The sequence below is a fragment of the Camponotus vicinus genome, unplaced genomic scaffold (assembly GCF_025532165.1).
Source record: "Camponotus vicinus isolate PSW18456_S1 unplaced genomic scaffold, iyCamVici1.0 SCAF_13, whole genome shotgun sequence".
Lineage (NCBI taxonomy): Eukaryota > Metazoa > Arthropoda > Insecta > Hymenoptera > Formicidae > Camponotus > Camponotus vicinus.
In genome coordinates this window covers 13831921-13854007 of record NW_028141949.1, presented here as the reverse complement: position 1 = coordinate 13854007, position 22087 = coordinate 13831921, and the positions used below count along the sequence as shown (strand labels likewise).

The 22087-nt window shown below is 28.8% G+C and overlaps 1 protein-coding gene across 5 annotated transcripts; it reads right to left on the bottom strand.

Moving 5' to 3' along the window:
- Window positions 1-85: 85 nt before the first annotated feature.
- LOC145964278 (cubilin) lies at window positions 86-20177 on the bottom strand. 5 transcript variants are annotated; one of them, XR_014436399.1, is made up of 18 exons: window positions 19463-20174; window positions 15556-15616; window positions 15353-15451; window positions 14479-14571; window positions 14175-14352; window positions 13744-13770; window positions 13381-13592; window positions 13065-13272; window positions 12521-12729; window positions 12222-12447; window positions 11962-12147; window positions 10803-11048; window positions 10502-10722; window positions 10107-10289; window positions 8663-8792; window positions 8406-8590; window positions 5059-5203; window positions 2365-2506 (listed from the first exon to the last, which is right to left on the bottom strand). XR_014436399.1 is itself a non-coding variant. In XM_083086856.1 (17 exons), exons 3-17 carry the CDS (start codon window positions 15441-15443, stop codon window positions 2172-2174), a joined length of 2730 nt encoding a protein of 909 aa, XP_082942982.1. In that variant the 5' UTR covers window positions 15444-15451; window positions 15556-15616; window positions 19463-20176; the 3' UTR covers window positions 86-2171. The 5 variants fall into 5 exon arrangements, 4 of the variants coding, with proteins under 4 accessions (XP_082942982.1, XP_082942983.1, XP_082942984.1 ...); XM_083086856.1 differs by lacking the exon at window positions 5059-5203 and having other exon boundaries at window positions 86-2506; window positions 19463-20176; XM_083086857.1 differs by lacking the exons at window positions 5059-5203; window positions 19463-20174 and adding an exon at window positions 16605-16915 and having other exon boundaries at window positions 86-2506.
- Between the last annotated feature and the right edge of the window lie 1910 nt (window positions 20178-22087).

Genomic DNA, 22087 nt, shown 5'->3' with positions numbered 1-22087 from the left:
ACATATCCATCTCCTATTTAAATTTCTATCATGGGCAAATATAAAGACTGCAAAACGCGATTAACAAGATTAAAAATGTATAGTATTTATTTTTATCAGCTTATATATATTTTCTGATACAATTCCAACAAAAGACTTAGAATATTAAACTAACTGTTAAAATTTAATTATTTTATTAATTTAATTATGCTAATTATTTATATATTATATAGAATATAATTATAATATAACGTATGCTTCATTACATGCTACATTTATGATTAGAAAATTATAAGTAACTGGCGACTTATCGATAACATTTATGCCATAATATCTGTAATATTTATGGTAGATCATGCTGCATTTTCGCCGCGTTTTTACTGTTACAAGATGGTAGTATATTTGGCTTAATTTTTCCTAACTTCTATCGTTGATTTAGAATATGATCCTGTTTGATGTTTACAATTTGTTGCCACATCATAACAGCAAATAATGCTCGATTTTATTGCATTTCTTCTTTCTATACGAGCAATTTATGCTACTAGAAAGTGAGCAATTGCGAACACAGTGGATAGAAAACTGCTGCAAAAATAATTAAATTACCGACATACTGCTGAAATTTTGCTATCTGGATAACTAATTACTTAATAGCACTCACTTATAATATTCTGCTTCATTGTACTTGTATAACATTAAGATAACAGTGTTTTGAAATCAATTCAAATATTAAAAACATTTTCACAAATAACTACTATTACTATTTTACTTAAATGGCTAGAAACAACCCAGACAACACATATCTCTAAAAAAATTTAACAGATAATCAATTTTATATTTACATTAATATGTCGATTATGATTAAAAGCAAAGCAATCTAAAAAAATTGATAATTTTGATTTTTTTTCAAAGCTGTGTAATTCATAATAACGTTAAGGTTTTGGGATATTTATATAAACATATATTTATATAAACATTTTGTTTCTTTTTTATGGCTAATCATTTCCCTGCTCAGGTTTTGAATCGTTCTGTATACATATCGTATTACATCCTTTATGTGTATAACTAATTTAATATATATTATTATTATTACAGTGCGGTTTACAGTGTCATAATCAGAATTCGGGGATTATGTACTCAATGAAACTTTGAATACGATTAGTTAATTGTTTGTCGACCAATTAGAAATCATTGTACGATTCGCTATTTTTCATAAAAAAAACTAACAATTAAAAATTAATCTAATTTTTATATTTTTTTTGTTAAAAAATGGTGATACATAATTTATAATGTTTAATAAATCCAAATTATTTTGCATTTTTTTATGTAGATTTGTATTTAATTTATAAATATTATAGGCTAACCTATCACATGTATAATATAAATTATAGAAAGTAAAAATGATCTTATACCACACTTTGGTCTACGTATCAATCAGTTACCAACTAACTCGATCAATTTTTATTTGTATAAGAGAATTAAAAAACGCAGAATGCAGTAAAAATGCAAAATGATTGAAGCGTATTCCAATATGTTCTGGAATGAAGCTAATACTTTCAATTACTTATTATATCACTTCTTAGATTTCGATCTATACCTTTGAGCGATTTACGACTTAAAATTCGATTTACATTTAGTAAACGAAGCATTGATGGCTATAAATGTTCAGATGTTGTCGGTTCATTCATCGAAGTAAAACATAATATTATCCTAAAGGCGTTAAAACGTCGCAATAACAATCATACTCACAGTTCTTTTACGATGTTCTTTTTTGAATAAAATATTTTAAAAATATGGCTTGATGACAAAACATGGAGATGTCGCTTTGCATTAATAAATAAAGATTTTAGACTTTTCTAAAAATAAATAAAGGATTTTTAGACTTTTGTTATTTATGACATGCGTTTGATATTTCGATATAAGAAGTTTAAAAAAAAATCATTCCCAATAATTTAATTTAAAAATCGCATATTCACTGTGTCTGTGTCGTCGTTTATGAATATTTGTATACGTATACACAAATATCGCATACGTAAAAAATTTCCAATGCAATATTATTATAATGACGTTGTGTATATAACGATAAACATCACATTGATTTGTTTTCACCACAGTTTCTTATAACAATTCTTATAACGTGTAATAACAATAAAGATTACACGTGATAGACAGTGCGAAGGATGCAGTAATCGATGTTACACACTATCTGGGCTGCTGGTTTCTTGGTGGCAATCTCCTTCAGGCTCCTCCATCTCATCACTTTCGTTCAACGGACTTGGTTCTTCCAACTGATACTGATTAAAGTCGTGTGTTAACGCATGATCTGCGTGTAACAGATCATGGTGATGATAGCAATGGCGATCAATGGCATCGATTACACATTGCGGCGGCAGTTCATCGATTGGCACACCACGCGATCGTCGTCGTAGCTTCCGGTGGCAGACTAAACAGAACATCAGGATGACTAGGATGCTGCCAACAGCATAGGCTATCGGTATCGTGTAATTGTCTGCTGGTGTTGCCACAATGCCTGCAATTCGCGTATATATATTTCGCGTATATAATATATAGAAATAATTATATAATAATATTTAAATATATGCATGTCTTTATATATATATGTGCGCGAACGATATGTATGTATATGTTATTACTTAGATAACTGTCTGTGAGTTTGTGTTGGAATTTACTTCTGAATTCAAATTTTAAGAGCGGCAAATTAATAGTATATTACATTAACAATTTTTAAATGTTACGAAAAATACTAATATACTTTAACTTTATTCCATGATGTCTTTTTGATAAATGTTTATTTAATAACATTATAAAATAATAAAAAAAATAATTAAAATTTAATAACGCTTAATCACGCTTGGTTTTTTGAGAGTGTTTAACTTTTGAATATGCAAATTTATCTAACATTAAATCAACCGATTTGCATAGCTTTATACAGTCTCCTAATTTTAGAGAAATTTTTTATTTAACACAAATAACTTGGAAACAAGCCACTCTTGATATTAAAACAATTGGATCGAAATTGGCTAATTTTTTTATAACAATTGCGATTGGATAAGTTTTAGATGGCATCAACATCGAATGTCGATTCAACATTAAATTTTTCACTGGAATCACATGTAAACATATCGGAATCGTGATTAACATTCCATAATATTGTGTTCTGAATTCTCTCTCTCTCTCCCTCTCTCTCTTTCTCTCTCTCTCTCTCTCTCTCTCTCTCTCTCTCTCTCGCTCAGTTTTTCTGTGTTTTATTAAATTGTTTTAAAGTATTTCCTTAGAAATGTCTCCTTAATAATAAGTAAAACATAGGCTGTCAATCATAAAAAATTAATATTAGCGAAACGGACTAATAAGAGCTAGAGATATGGTAATAAACGCAAATAAAATATTTTCGATTAAAAACCCAAGTAATATTTATTATATACATTTTAGTCCTCTTTGGACCATCTTCAGTAAACAGTCAATTATACAAAATGAAATAAATATAAAAACAATTTAATAAGGACAAAAAAAGTGAAACAAAATCATAAAATTTTTCATTTGCGCCTGTTATTTCGTACTTGACTATTATTAAGCGTGTTTGTTTCGTTAATATTAATTTTTCTGTTATTACAAAATTTGCAAATTGATTTGCAAATTTTTAAAATTATGGTCATTACTTAATTTATTCCATATAAATTGATAAATATAATAACTATGAGGGAAAAGGTAAATAGTTTAAAAAGAGGAAGTATAAGTTGTATAAAATGTAAGAGAATAGAAATATAGAAATACAGAATCACATGCAATTAAATAATCAGTAAAGACATACATTGAATTGCATTTCTTCCCGGCATATTTTTCGATCTCGGATAATATTATTCCTATTTTCGGAAAAATTATATATATATCCTCAATTTAATAACTGAAATTCAAATCTCACACATAAAATTAACTTCAAATATTCAATTTTCCAGCCATAATCTCTTAACTATAATATGAATTTTAATTTTAGAAATAGAATTTAAAACAAGAATGTAATAAAATATCCTATCTTATCTTACAAAAAAAAAATCGAAATTACCTTTTATTGATTTTGATGGACTTTGGATATGTTGCATAATAGTTAAATAAGAAATACGCATTTTCATGGGCATATTTTTACACATTTATACGTTGAAATAATCCTTTGAAAAAGAGAGAAGTTAACTCAATACATAATTTTAATTTAAATACCATGAAAACTGAATATATAAAAAAATATCAGACAAAAGTATTATAGTATTTTATATTTATTTTATTCCACACTATATATTTAAATTTTTTTTAAATATATTTTTCGATATATCTTCATTTCCATTATTATTTTTACAAGTATTAAAAGTTATATTAGGACTAAAAGCCAAGAGCGTTCAATCCCCAACTCATTCAAATATTGTTTTCTGAAATTGCATTCTTGAAAATAAATTTTAAACATGATGTACAGGATATTTCACTTTAATAAAAATTTGTCTAGTTTCTAAATTTAACGTCACACAAAAAAATATTTCAGACAAAATCTTGTGGAGGAAAAAAAATTGATATTGATGAGGATCTCTCGCTACCGGTCATCGCCTACAGGATGGTCAGTGGCGAGAAATCATGGAGAACAGTGATCTCTTTCTGTAGCGAGTAATGCTTCAGAAGTAAGCTAGAAACGGACTGTGTAGCAACCGATTCCGGCTGCAGAAGTAAGAAAATTTTATCACTTAAATAACGACTCCTCTAGAAGATTAGCGGTAGCGATTAAAGGAGAACTGTACTCTCCTTTGGTCGTCACCGCATCAGTCGAGAAGATGGGGGATAACTTCCGTTTTAATCCCATAACATCTGCATTCTTTAGTTAAAATACAAAAAATAAGTGTCTTTTTAATTACTCTACAACATATATGAGCCCATCAAAATCGATGAGGAACAGCCCCGTTTCTTTTCTATTAGTAGCATCGATACGGTGAAGATAATAATGATATTAGAGTAACACATGTAATATGCTCATTCATCTAGCTATAATGTGATATGATTGTGCAATATTGTGAGTGAACTCACGTGATAAGGGAGAGATCATAACATGCCGGATCATCTGGAAGCTTCATGAAGGGGGCTCAGACGGCCACGAATACAAAGCACAGAGAGAGAAGCATGGCAGAAGAGATCCCAGCCAGTGCTGGTGACAATGGGGCTGATGCTGCACCTGCGACACCATACAATCATTCACACACGCAATCCCATCATTCTCTCACCTTGTGTACATACGTCTACATTTACTACTACTTACCTAAGGAAAATTACAACGCTCTCTTATTAGCTCCGAAACACTATATGTTAATGTTAAATTGTTTATCATCCCAATGTATCTTATATTTAGTTGACACCGAAGTCGAATGTAATTGATTAATAAATTAAAAAGTATTTTGTTGATTATAGATGTACCAATAGATAAATGTCGTTAAATAGATCGAAAAATTGTAGATCGCATATGATGTTTCTTTTCTTTTTTATAAAGCATTTGATATACCTTTTGGTCAAATAAGTATAAAAATACATGCTCCGTGCAGTATCAATTAGTATAATTTTTGATGTTTATATGTATGTATATAAGTCTATACATACATACATACATATGGCATTACATAAATTCATGTGTTAAAATATTAATGATATTAGAATTACATAATAGTGAAATCTCTGCATTTCCTTTTAAAAGGGAATTCTTTGGAATATTCAAAGATAAAAATCCTAATATGAAAGTGTTGAGACTATAATAGTTTTTAAATTATTAGTGATTAAAGTTTACGAATTACAGAGTTTATATTTCACGCGCTCAGATATAATCAAATGATAAGTGGCAAAAATGTTACTACGAATCAGATCTTTTTAATAACATCGAGATTATACCATAGTCTGCTGATATTTTCATTAATTGTTGAAATTTCTATTCCTATACGGAATCTATTTGTACATATTATACATGCATCTTAAGATTTCGGAACATATCACTAAATATCATTTAAAAGCCGAAATATTACAATAGTTGTCATAATACATTTGTTTTCATATTTATTTGCCTCGTATTATAAAAATTTTTATAATAGAATCGATAGATAAACTATTTTTTCAACATGAAAAAGATTAAATATATTAATAAAATAAAAGAGAAACATATCAAATTAATACTTATTTAACTGTAAGCTTATATCAAATCTTTCTCTCTTTCTCACTGGCAACTTTTATTAATAATTATTTATTAGTAATTTATTTTATTAATAATTATTTCAATAAAAAATATAGAAATATAAAAATTAATATAGATTTAACATTAACATAGAACATGTATGTATGCTTTCAAAATCCATATAGATAAAAAATAAAAAATAAATCATAGATCAATATCAATATAAAATTTTTATTTATGGTTTAAATATAAATTTATAATTATTTAAATACTTTTAGATGTGTTAGATTTTTTAAGTTTTTAAATATTTAGTACGTTTTCGCTTTATTTTATGTAAAGATAAAAAATAATTTATCTATCAATACTACCACAAAAATTATCATTATATAAAGCAAATAATAAACATGAAAATAAATTTATTTTAACAACTGATACATATCGTAATACTTCGCTACTGAATTGTGATGACTTTAATTATGCATATGTAATAAATGAATAAGTTTTGTATAAAAGCAGAAACATGTTTTTAATAAAAATATAATTGCATATTTATATATTAACTCGACGTTGTTAAAAGGATTCTGTTTGTCATGTATAACTCATGATTTAATTATGCTTGAGCAGACAAATTGTCAGCTCTGAAATAATAAACTATAATTACTAGTAATTTAAAAACTATTACAGTCTTGACATTTTCGTATTAAAAATTTACGTCTAAATATTTTTAAAAATCTGCTTTCAAAAAAAATACAGAGAACACTGTTCACAAATTTTTTTATTATTTATATAAAATTTAGTTTTTAAATTCCTTAATATTTAAAAATATGCCGCATATTATATAATGTTAGATGTTCTAATTTTATTATTAATAAAGAAAGAAAATGTTAAATAGTTTGTTTTACATTATGCAATCTCACACACACATACCAGCGCGCGCGCATATGTATGTATGTATATGATTGCATAATGCAAAACAAATTATTTAATATTTTCTCTTTTTATTTACACACACACACGTGTGTGTTTGCATTTTTAATATATAATAGAAAAAAAATAGGGAGACTGGAAAGATAGGAAAAGAGTAAAAGGAGAGAAAAAAGGAAAGGAAAGAAAGAAGAAAGAAAGAAACAGAAGGAAAGAAAAATGAGTAGAAGAAAAAGAGAACAAGAGGGAAAAGAAGGAAAAAAGAAAAAAGAAGACAGAAAAAAAGAGGGAAGGAAGAAAGTAAGAAAAAAAAGAAATAAAAAATAAAATTGACGAAAAGAAAAAAATAGGAGAAAGAGAAAAAGGAGAAATAAGGGAAATAAGAAAGAGGGAAGAGAGGTGGGATGATAAAGGAAGAAGGTAGGAGAAGCAGGAGACAGAGAAAGAGAGAGAAAGGGAGAAAAGATAGGAAAGAAAGAAAAAGAGTAAAAGAAAGAGTCGAAAAAAAAGCGCAGGAAAGAGGAAGAAGATAAGAGAGAGGAAAAGAAAAGATTAGGGAAAGGAAGAGATAGAATGGGAAAGATAGAGAAAGATGGAGAGAAAAGATATAGATGAGGGAAACAGGCAAAATGATAAAGATTGAAGGGAAAAGGAGCGATTAAAAGATGTATGGGAAAAGTATGGGATGATGAAAGAAAATAAAAAGAGAGAGGAAAAAGGATTAAGAATAAGAAAGGGAGACGTTAAAGGAAGAGAGCAAAAAGAAAAGAACGAGGAAAAAATTAATGAGAGAAGGATCAAAGACGAAGAGAGGAAAAAATGATAGAAAGATGTTAAGAGAGGAGAAGAGAAAAGAGAAGGAGGATGATGGGAGAAAGGTGAAAGGGAAAGGAAGAGAGAGGCTGGAGATGCATGTTATTTTAATTCAAATTATATGATTAATCCGAATTATACGTTTCGTTATTTATGCCGACTTTCAATAAATCTTAGTGTCCTTACTTTTGCTTTGTGATATAAACGAATGACAAACTAACAATACTGATAAAGGATCAACCTGAAAAGGTGTTACAATACACAAAGACAATACACTTGGAAATCTTTGTAGAATATGTCTATTGAACAGTCCAGAGGAGATTACACTGAATATTAGTAGAGTATAGTTGACGTATAGAAAGAAAATGAAAAAAAGATAATATAAGTCATAATGGAAGCAAAGTAAAACATTGAATCACATCGCTTTTCGAAATGCTTGCTTTTGTTAACACACGTTGTGTTTTCTAACGTTAGCGAAACTTACAATTCTCTTCATCCGACGCATCATCCGGCCCGCAATTATCAATCTTATTGCATCGTAACGATTCAGCGATGCAATATTTACTTTTGCTGCATTGAAATTGATCTTGACAGTCTATATTCGTGCTCACTTCAGTCCACACTGCCCGAAAGCCTTGTTGTCCTACCGCTTTATCAGCTGATATAAAACTAGAACATAGTGTAAAAATGTACTAAAAACATTTTTCCACAAATTTGCACGTTCATTTAAGCATAACCAACCTAAGCCGCATATTATTATCTTCCGAAAGAAAATGCCATTTTGTGTCACTAGTTTTAACGCCACATAGCTCGTGTGGAGTGGACATTAATGAATACCACATACGTAATACGGCTGCGGGACAACCTCGTGCTATGAAAATAATTATCAACAACAATTATCATTAACAGTTTCTAACGCAATATAAATAAATTAATATATAGAATAGTTTAAAAGTTTGTAAATGGCCAATTATCTCCGAAATAATTGATTCTATAAGAAAATATTTCAGACAAAATATATAATATTCGAAAAATTCTAGATGATAATGTCTGTGTGATCTTGAGACAATTTTGGAATGATCTATCAATATGATGTTAAAATATTTAAATAAGATCTCTGTTATGTCAGTCGTTTTATTTACTTTATACCACTCAAGGTGAAACTGATAAAACTAATAAATAGACCTTTTTAAACTCTATAACTTTTGTGTTAAACATTTTTTAAACCATTTTTCGAGATTTTCCGGGATTCCGATTCTTTTTAGAACACCCTGCACACAAACACACACACACACACACACACGCACATAGGGTGTCCGATAATAATCGTATCACTTCTTGTATACAGGTACAGCAGATTAAATTAAATAGAAAAGTCCTGTACCGTTTTATGATTTTTGCAATAATTAATGAGAAGTTAATTAAGAAAGATTGATCAATTCATGCGAATATTAGCACGTGACGAAAAGAGACAGCCTAATGAGTTTATATAATTTTTATATTAATATGTTGCATTATTCTTTTCTATATATTTATCACATTTCTATAATTTTTAATGAATACATCAGTTTTAATCAATTTTTCTTAGACTTCAATTTTTTCTATTTTTGAAAAAGACGCTTAAAAAATTGAAATGCTATTATTAACTGTAATATAATATGATAGGGAACAATTTATAGATCTTTGTATAGATCTAAATTTTTATTTCCGCTAGAATTTAGAATTTAAAAACACAATAATATGGCTGTTTCGATATTTTTCTTTAAAATATACGCGGTGTAATTGGAAAACACATATGAGAAGCATACCATCAGATATAAGACAACAATCTAAATCGGAAAGTTGTGAGGCATTTTTTTTTATCTGAACTTTCTTTTTATTTTTATAATGCTAAAGTTAGCTAATCAGTAGCTATCTATACCGAAAAACAGGGAAGATAGGATGGAAAATCGGTGAATAGTGAAACGGTCAACCTATAGACAGGTACTGATTAGCTAACTTTGACACTGCATAAAACAAAAAACAAGTTTAGATAAAAAAATGATTTAGGATTTTTCGATTTGGATTGTTATCTTATATCTGATGATATACTCTATGTATTTTTTTTCAATTATACCTTACATAAAGAAAAAATAAATATCAATTAATTTTATTAACTAATCATAATAATAAATTTATGTATTACCTAACGGATCACCTTCCACAGAGAAGATCTCGAAGTTCAGAAGTATCTGGTGATTCGATCGAACCCTTATGAACCAATTGCAAGTTTTGCTAGCTAAGTTTCTTGCTGGCCCATCGTATTTATTAGGGAAATTCGGACTGGTTATTATACCAAAATTTAAGCTACTAATATTTGATCCACAATCTACGGCATAATAATATAATAAAATTAATATTACGAATGATGAACTTTCCAAAATTAAATTTCTAATCGTCCGAATCGTAGGTAAATAAATCACTTTTCTTTAAACTAAAATAGTTTAAACGAAATTTAAGATTGGGCGATATAAAAGATTTAAATAATTATATTTTCTTTTCAGTTATTTTCAATTAGAAGACAATAAAATGCATCTGTACCTCCGAAAATAGGTTTAGCGATTTCGAAAGTATAACGCGCTTTGAAGCCGCTGTAAACAAGCTCGGAGTCGGAATGCAAAATCACTTTCAAACCAAGAGCACCGAGATTCGATTCTACCGGACCCGGCGCAGTTGCACCGCAATATCTTCCTATCAATTTCTCCGTATCGTCCCGATACATGTTATAAATTTCAAGCCAATCTTCCTGACATAATTCATGTCTATAAAAAATATTGAAGACAATATATTGATCAATTAAATTGATTTGATACGATACACGTTAATAACGTAATTCACTCACCCGTAATGTCCGACTGTTACGTTGATGTTTTTCGTACGAACCTTAAAGTGATCAAAAATCAAAGTAATCTGCTCGTTCGGCGTTGCCATGAAAAAGTATGTACAATTCGTATCGCTTGGATAATTGCTAGGATATCGTGGAGAATTAAATTCTCCACGTTTGCGAGACGAACTGTAATAAGTGAAAGTACAACTGCCATCGGGAGCCGCAGTGCCCGGTATCTTGTATTCCGTTTCGAAGGTGTACCTGTCGGTGATATAACAATTATTATATCGATGAAAATCATATTTACTGCTTTTGTTTCCTATTTTAGTATTTTGTTTAAATATTAAAATAGATCAAAAAGTAAAGGTCCCTGTTTTTATTACGGCTTTTATTTACCATTTATGTACAAATTGAGCTTATGTTAAAATATAAGTAATAAAAATAATTACTTTTTAATATAGTCTTCAAGAAGATTGATATTTTTCTTCTTGGCACGAATTTAAAGATTCTTTCTTAAAAATCCGGATTTTGATGTTTAAATCTTAAACAATATTAAATATTCTTAAACAATATTCCGCATATTGCTGCATCATCTGGAAATCGTCTTCGTTTAAGGAGTTTTTTAATAACCTAAGCAAAAGAAAATCGCAAGGAGGCAGATCTAGAGAAGAATATTCCATAATATTCCAATCAAATGTTTATAAAAATTCCTGAATTCAATGTGTAGAGTGAGATCTGGCATTATATCGTCAAAAAAGTTTACAAGAAAAGGTTCTCTAGAGAGAAATTTCTTTCTTCGAATTGTCTCCTTAATGCTGCAGCAGTACAGAATATTGTATAAGAATGATTTAAGCATCAAGAGCCTTATTTTTATCGAGAGGGAACCTTCAAACTCGTACCAAGTACATCAATCTTCTCAAACATTAGATTGAGAAATTATTAGCTTCTATTTTAATAAGACAATTTGTACCCCATACAGCACAAAATATTGCAGCAATATTATTAATATTGTTGTAACATTGCAATAACATTACAATATTGCCGCAATATTGCTGCAATTTTTTGTGCTGTATGGGACATAAGTTGTAAAAAAAAAAATAAAATAATCGTAATCTTTTTATCCAACCTAGTATACTTCTTTTTATTATATTAATCATATTATATCTATACTCACTTGGCCTTGAAACCTGTCGCCTGCAATTCTCCGCTACTAAACACCATCACAAGTCTCGGCCCATCACTAACCACGTGATTCGGGTTGCTCTTGTTACCGCACATCTCGTAATCGAATTTGTCGTAAGAATCTGTCGCTTCTTGGCCTTTCAGGTATAATTTCAAGTAACCATCGGTGCATGCCGATCTAAATAAATTCGAAGAATACAAACACAATTCATTTTCTTGCCATTGTTTTGGCATTAATATGCGTGTACTTACTCTCCTTTGGCCATCTGTATCGTAAATTTTAAAAATTCCAATCGTACGCGCTCCAAGTGCTGCGAATCCTGCATCCCATAGATAAAATAACGGCAAACGACCTTAGGTATATAAGGAAATGGAAAATTTGGACTAACTACAAATCCCGATGTCTCCTTCTTGCTGAGGATTTTCTGATCGCATTCCGATCCACGGATATGCTCGCCGTGATATTCCTTTATGAAATCTGCATAAAAAAGAATAGTAAATATCATCTAAAACAAGATACAATTCGATAAACGATGTGTAAATGGTCTTACCCAGGCTAACAAAACTCTCCGAGAACTCAAAAATGCCCTTAAAACCTCGGTTCTGAGTATTAGCTGTGCGCTTCAACGTGACAAACAGCACGAACAAACTATTCTCTGAGGAGTACAATACTAAATTTCGCTGCTGACCGCAATACGTGCCAATAACAGCAGTGGAATTGTCAAGACCATCGTATAGCTTTACGTAATCCAATGGGCAACTAAAATAATTCCATTTTTTTGTTAAATTAAATTAAATTATCATCACAAGTAGCAATAATAATAAAAGTTATTTATTAATCATTAAAAATATCTCTATAAAATCTCTATAAAATTTATTAATCATTAAATATATCTCTACAAAAAATTAATCTAAAATAAATTAAAAGAAAATAACAGGGAATTTATTCTACGAAAATATATTTTTTTAGTATTTCCACATTATCGAAATATTAATTTTTCTCTTTTAGAAAATTAATTCCTTAATTAATCTATTTTGTTACAGGCTATAAGAATTTTAAAAATCTGAAAAAAATTTAATCTTGCATGTACGTACTGTGGCCCGCCAAAAAATAAATCGAAGTCGCGAAATTCCAACCGCACACGCTGTCCTCTCTTCCCGATAAATTGATAACTACAAGTAAGATTTTTCGGATAAGTGCCAGGATAAGTAGGAGATAATATATTTCCGCTACGTTTAGCTTCTGCGTATATCGTGAAAGAGCATGGTGTATTTGGTTCTGGCGTGCCCACTTCATACTCAGCTGTGAATGTTACATTAACTGTCAGACTTACAGCTTATTCTTAAAATGCATGATATAAGTGCATGTTATCAATGAAACGCTTTAAAATCAATACCAAATAATACTTACAAGCATTAATAAATCTGTAAATACCGCTGAAAATGTTCGGTAGAGTGACATTCTTATCAGAAAAGAAACTAAGAGCAATTCCCTGATAAAGAGAGACCCGTCTACGAGGTGGAATTGGTCCGCAAAACCGTCCACCGAATGGCGTTTCTATCAGCTTAGTCGTGTTCTCCGATCGTATCTCGGAGTATATGTCCATATACTCATGAATACAGCTGGAAAAAATATTATTTTACTTAATTTTTATTTTTATAACATTTCTTTCTTTCTTTTTGTTTCTTCTGCTATTTATCATGAGACACAGTAGTGTCTTGCGCCAAATTTACAGTGAGACACTTCGTGCATCTATACGTATCGTATACTTACGCGGGTAATTCTCCCACAGCAGATCCACTAGATTGAGAAAAGTATGCATGTAAAGAATACATAATTAAACAGTTGTATGCATGCATAACAATATATATTGCATGTTGTTATAATATTTAAATATAATATATTAGAAAGTATTTATTACTATTGAGATTGACTTGTTGATGATTAAATCTCCCGCAAAATAAGAAATATAAATATAATTTTTTATATTTTTCATGACGTATTTATTTTATACACGATTATTAAAATTTCTATTGAAGAATAATCAGCAAAAAATTTGTAAGAATCGACTCGATGCGTCAGTATCTTTACTTGTTATAAAAAAAATGACAATATTATTAATCCGTGAATGATAGAAGCAAATCGTGAATCCCATCAATACATCAGATGCAATCGCGAAATGATGCTAAATAATAGAAACTCACTCTGGTGGTTTTCCTCGGAGGCCGAACGAGGTGAAAATCAATTCAACACGTTGACGCGGCCCTGCGAGGAACGTATAAACGCACTGTCGTGGATCCCCTTCAGGATTGATGAGCGTTGGTGCGTAAAAGGTTCCATTTAGCGGTCCATCAGGAGTGCTTACAAACTTCTGATCGCACTCTATACAAAATGGAGGTAAAATGACGACTTGCGTTTGATTGAATTGTTGAAGTCGAGGAAAATCATATAATTTTCTACGATTAGTGAGCACAATAAAAAAGATAAAGACTAAAAGAGCGAACATACTTGGTACTCTGGCAGTGGTGGCACCTCCCGGTGGAGGTGGTAGTGATGCAACATAGTCTTGTTGTGGCAGTGGTGCGTCAATTACCTCGCGGGCTGAATTGTGGGATGGTGTGACGATACAAAGTATCCCGCGACAATATCCACCACCACCGGGAACACACCACACCATATTATAATGTAAGCTCGATAACAATATAACATGTATGTTATACACAGAGTATTAAAATATTTTTAATATTTTCTAATTTTATATAAAATAATTATTTTTAAATTTCATATTAAGAAAATTTAATTCAATCGAATTACATCGATAAAGACAAGGTTAAATTGGCAAATTTTGAAAATAATTAATATTTACACTCAGTGTAAATATTAATAATATTAATAAATATAACTACTAATACACTAATGTGTAATACATTTATATTATTATTTAATTATATTACATTATACTTTAAAGTTGTAGAATTAAAAAGCGAAGTTTAAGTTAGATTTATTTGTGAAATTAATATATTCGTCGTTATAAAAATTATTTTAAAATATAAAATCTCATAATTTCCAGTTATAATTTTCAATTTTCATATAAAAGGAATTATCACGTAAAGGGAATTATTTTAAGTATTGAAAACATCCATTATCTCATAATACTTCTAGAATACGTAATACTCTCTAAAAGTGAATCAGTGTATATATGATAATATACTGATTCACTTTTAGAGAGTATGATTGCATATGATCATCGTATTTAAATTTCTTTATGCTAGAAAAAAGTCGACACTGCCAACTGTTTTATATATTGTGTCAACTTTTATAAAGTAATATTGCTAAAGTAATATTTTAAAATATCCTTATAATTATATGTTTTTATACTGACCTTTGGAGTTGTGTGGATAAAACAGTAAGAGTGACACGAAGACTGACGAAAGAAAGTTATTCCCAGAGACATGCCAGAGTGCTGAAGCCATATTGTACCCTGAAAATAATTGTTTATACATCTCTTGATCATTATATTTTTATTTGGATTTATATTATATATATTATATTCTTTAATAATAACATTATATCAGACATGTTTACCATATCGTTAGTATCTGTCTCGGGCATAGGAAAAGCGAAGAAGTCTGATCCAGAAGATCATCTGCAATACAGATCCCATTATTTTAGTTATTTCAATTACGTATTTAGCAAACATATATTAACGAATATTTTTTTAAATAATAACTACATATATATACAATTAATTGGACATATTCATATTATATGTATGTAGCCAGTAAACACTGTTATATTAATGTTAGGCAAGCAATAATGTTATTGTTGTTACATCGTAGTTATATAATAGTGGTTCATATAGAATATTGATCATATATAGAATTATTAATTGAATAAATAAAATAAATTATATGTATATTTAACTTATAAAATCTCGAGATTTAATTTATTTAGAAATTTCGATTTTTTGCTTCAAATATAAATAAAACTGAACTATTTCTGATTTGCTCATTCAATTTCAAATAATTTGTTTAATACTTCAAATACTTCCCTTGGGATTGTATTAGAAATTATACAGACAAAAAAGAGATAGAGATTTTGGCTCTTATGTTAGTACTCGTCTCTTTTAGGCTTAATATCTAATTCATAATGAGAAATTAAATACGAATTAGTTAAATCTAGTTTCGCCGCATAGTGACAAGTGTAGAAACACGTATATATTATATTATATTGCAATAATATTCTATCACATTATTGTTGTAACTCAAACATAGATTAACAAATAATTTTTGGTTATATATATATATATATATATATATATATATAAAATTGTACATGGGAATATTTTTGCGTAACTATATTTGTGTCTACGCTAATGTAACAAATGTTTATGTAACTATGATTATAGTTGCACAGTCGAATATGTAAATTTCTACACACACACACACATATATATAATTATAAATTACATAATAATTATTCATTACATAATAATTATATTCCACAATTATTCATTACATAATAATTATATTCCACAAAATGATAACTGTCTATTCTCTTTATTAAGATTAATACATAATATGTCAAAATATATTATGTCTAAACAGAAATGAGAAAAATTTCACAATATTTACCTTTTGATTGATGAATATTACAAAATTCACAGTCCACTTGGTTGTCGTTAAGTGCCACAAATCTGTGTTTTTATATAATACTAATAATTGTCGCGACGCTGCTGCGTCGCTTGACAATAACTTTTAATATGTCACTTCTCTTCCTTGATACATTATTACACACTACTTCTCTTCCTTGTTCTACACTATACTTTTATTTATTTACTCTTATTTATTTCTTATAATCTGTGTTTTTAAACAAATAATCTGACTGCTTAACCTGTCACTTTTCTTCCTTGTTTTACACTGTTTCGCACTATACTTCAATAAATTAATCTCTCACACGTACGTACACACATACATATACATATCACACGTATGCACGCATATGATTTTCTCTCTTAAAGCATTGTATATATCGAAGCAATAATCGTATACGCACGCTGTGAACGCCGCTTGAGGGACAAACTCGCTTTGCGTGTGTGCGTGTGAACATATGTACGTGAGAGTGAACCTGGAGAAGAACGAAAAATGTCACAATTCTGATATTCGATCATCATTTCTCAGGATTGACTGCACCGATTTTATTCAAACAGGTCGCAATCGAAAGCTTGTATTCATATTATATGATAAAAGTGTCGTTAGATTTTTTATTACGGCTTTAGTTTATTAAATATCTTAATTGAAAGTTTACTTGACGTGAAATTCCGGATAAGCTACTTGGTAGCGCCGCGTCGAGAACAGTGACTCTCAACTCAATGCTCGGACCTGTTTTTTATGTACTTGTTTATGTACTTGGCATCGCGACGCTACCGTGTCGCTTGATATATATATATATTACCAAAAATTATTTGTTAATCTATGTTTGAGTCATAGTAATCCTTACATAATAATTTTTTTTAGATTTAAAAGATCTCTTAAAGATCTTCTTAAAGATATTAATTCAAATTGTTTTTCATTTTGCTAATTTCAGATTGACAAATAAGAAATTCATACACATTAATACTTATTTGAAATAAACTTTATTAAGTTGTAGGAATCAAATAAAATTTATCTCTCTGGGTTTTTATGATTTATCAATAAACGAGAACGATTGACAAAAATGAAATACATATAGAATGGCAAAATCTAAAAAGTAGAACAGTTTATAGTATCAGAACCGCACCCATGCGCTTGGAGAAGGATAGCAAGATGGTCAATAGCGGCGCCTCTATATTAAAGCAAGCTTTCTTTAATAGATTATGCAACTCGTATAAATATCCAATAAAATAGTCTAATTTCCAATAAGTATTTTTAAATATGCAAACTTAAATGCATGTTGTAATATAAAATATTTTCAATTTTGGCAAAATTGTTACGCCGTTATTATTTATTGTTATGTATGTAAAAATAATCTATTAATAATAAAAATAAAGTTACTTTTTTGACGTAATAAATAATCAATAAATTTATTTCTATAATTATCCGTTTTCATTGGATAAATAATGATACTGCTATGTAATTTATTTATAATTTCGCATAAGAAGGTTTTGTATAAATAATGAATTTAATAGATTAACAAATATCCAAACATTAATTAGTACCCACAAGATATGCTAAGTCAAAAATGAATAAATAGAATAATTCGTTTTAACTATAAAAATATAATCTGAATATAAAAGTGCATAAAAATCAAAAACCAATGAAAAAATACTCCCAATATAATCTAAAATTATTTATGAATAATTATGTATTCAGTGTAATATAAAAAAGAAAATAAATAAGAAATGTAATATTCTAAAAATCAAGAGAAAAATATAGAAAATAAAAGAAATTTAGTAATTACGAAAATATGTGTAAAACAAAATAATAAAATACTCACAATTAACTCGAAAATTGAGATTTAGAAAATCAATTCCAAAATTTATTTAATGTCAAACTTATTATATCATTAAGACAATTGATTATCTATTGTGTCAATATTATAATAAATTGTCTTTCTGAGATTTTGCCACAAGTGATCACAAATCATGCATCGTATTTTCACTATCACAAATCTAATTCGTTAACATCATAAGTTCATTGATCATTTGCGTGAACATGTCTCATAATTCACATATGTAATAAATCTATTATTGCATTGCATTTATTTTGAACAACAATTAAATAATAATTTTTTTTACGTTAAAAGATTAGCAGGCTTTAATATAGCATCCACACATTTCATTTTAGGCTTAATCTTAATTATCCCTCACAGAAATTTCTAACACACATCCCTAACATCCCTAACGCTATAAACATGAATTAATGGATCATATGATCACAATAACTATGACATTTGTTATTATAACACGGTAATGATTGAAAAGAACAGGCAAGAAATTAAAGATTTCAATATAAATTTTAATCCGAAAAATATTCTCATCGCATTTGCAATACCTAATTACGTCAGATTATCAAATATTTCAAGAGAATATAAACTGAAAGATATATTTTCTCCCTCTTTCATTAGTGGAGCAAAAACAAAATTATAAAAATTATACATCATGCTTAAATAATAAAATGATAAGAGAGAAATAACCCTCCATTTTTATATGCTCGTATTTTATATATATATGTGTGTGTGTGTGTGTATGTATAAAATATGTATATATAATGACATATTTTAAATTCGCGAACATAACTTATTAGAATTTGCAGAAAAATCTGGAAAAATCAAATCTGGAATTCGATGAAATCATGTGTTACCCCTGTACTTTCTTTCCCTTCCTCTTCTCTCTCTCTCTCTCTCCATATCTCTAATGATCGACGCGTCCATTGCAAACGCAACCCCTTATTCTAGAAAACCTGCTCAAACCTTTGCATAAAGCTTTTTTCTCCTTTTCTAGAAAGAAACTCACCTTGTCGCAAGACGTCTTTTCCAAGGCTTCCACCCTTACGAGCACTATTTACACCCTACACGCGAGTCGCGCGACTGTTACAATCCTCGACACGCCTACTGGTTACAAGAGAGCGAGGAATGACGGAACGTGCGCAGGACGTAGTAATTCAGTGGCTATCACACGATGGTGAATGCGGCTCTGCATATCGAATAAGACGATATTGCGACGACGCGTCGGGCGGCGACCGCGACAACGATGCGCCGCGATTATTTTCGAGAAAGATTATTGCGCACGTCATTAATTGCTGCGCGTCTACTATTATGACGTATAAAGCACTAATTTAGCGTTCTGGGGAATTAGGGTGCAAAGAATTGAGCTCTATAAATTCAAGAAATCACACGCAGGTCCTGTTACTATAGACGTGTACACATACGCAAGAATTAGTTTGCTTGGCAAGAATTTTCCCAATTTTTGCTCTTTTATATATAATATTATTTACCCTTATCGGTAACGATTTTTTCATTTATTATTTATAAAAATTAGTCTTTAATAATGTCACGCACACTTATCGAACGTCATTATCTGTGTAACTAAAATGTATAGGCACACTCTTTGTCACTACCCTCATTTGAAAGCCAATTCGCACTCTTGTTGTTTCTCGTTTTCACTGAAATGGAGCTTCCTGTAGCCTTGACACGATATTATTACTAGAATCATGAGAGAAAAGCAAAATAGTTGATTACTGGTTCTAAGTTCCATACTTTAACAACGTGCAACTTACAATTGATAAAAGGAAACACAGATTTTTTATATTAGACAGCTAACACCGCCAACAGCGATGCTAAAGGTGATGCAAGGGCAGCCATTTTCTGAGTGGGTAATATGTAAGCTGCGCAAAATATTCATTATAGATTCTATCATATTTTTGGGGAATTTAATTTAATTTTTTTATTGTAATCAATTTCAATTGGCATTTATTTTTAAAGTTACAATATTTCATATAAAAATTAATTTATAAATATTTGATGCATATTATTTATCCAGATAACAAAAATAATTATTTTAATAATATTTTGATGTCAAATCACGCCGTAATAACTACTTTTGCTGGGTAATAGCATATTTACAAATACAGCAAATAAAAAATTACATATTGTTGGAAAAGTCCAGTTCAAGTTTATAAAAAAAATAATAGAAAAAGATAATGTGTACTTATTGAAAAAATTTGATATTTCTTCTTTTAGAATATTTACTTGCACAATCGAATATGCATATCATTGGCATATTTCTTATTTTTATATGTACATTTTTTATTTTTAAATGTTACATTATGAAGTGGCATATCCAACTTTGCGACATCTGATACATTTTACCCACCTAGAAAATGGCTAGTCCTTGCATCACATTTGAGCATATGAGACTTAGCTGTACTCTACCAATAAAGTACTGTTAAAAACTTAGGCCTTCATTTAGGATATTCATAGTTCGTTCTTATTTCAAGGCTGTCTTAAGTAAGATCTTAGATGTTAATACGTTGCAGATATTACAAAGACATTATTTTATTATTCAATATTAGCAATATTGCAGCAATACGTGCTGCATACTATTATATATTTCCGATATTTAAAATATATTATATATATATATATATATATATATATATATATATATATATATATATATAATATATAATAATATAAATATATAATATAATATTTATATTATATTAAATATATAAATGTGTGGCACGTGTTTCTTCGTTTGTCGTTACATGGCGACACCAAACTTAACTAAATACTCGTACTCAATTTTTCATTATAAATATATATGAAATAAAAATAAAAGCACTAACATAAAATACAAAAAGTGTATTTCTTTTCTTTTATCAGTTAATTTAATTTCTGACTTAATTTAAAATAATTTGTTTAATAATTTGGATTCCTTGAAATTCAGAATATTAAACAGATTATTTGAAATTAGACGGATAAATTGGAAATAGTTTATTTGTTGCATGTATTAAAGTATTCCTATTACCGAGTGTATGTAAGATAGTTGTATATATAGATTATTATATATTAGAGATAAACATTTTAATAGAAACATTAATAGACATGTTTTAAACATTTTATAAACGGTTAACAGACCTTTAATTATAAAAAAGGTAGATCTAATTTGAAAGACACAAAAATGTCTAATTTTGACTAAATTTTATATATTTCTATAAATTTCTATAAATTTATTCATCCATCAGAGATAAAAATATTTTATTTAATATTACTAAACAGTTGCATTCTTTCAAATATATTACATTGCAATGATGTTGCAATGATGTTTCGTTGCAAAAAAACATCTTAACGTTATCGTAATTTTACAGCAAAGCTGCAATAAAGTTTCACAATTGATTTGCAATGTTTCCATGAGATTATTTTGCAATATATCTACAACCTTTCTGTACTGTACTAATACAAGAAATGTTGATAAAAAAAATGAAATCTATAAAATCATATGACTTAATTTAAATTGCAAAAGAATTTTGCAAAAGAATAGATTTTTTAAGTTCTTAAGATAAAAATACAACCTACAGAATTTAAAAATTAAAGTTGTTTACGATGATATAAGTGTTCGACATAAAAATTAATAAAA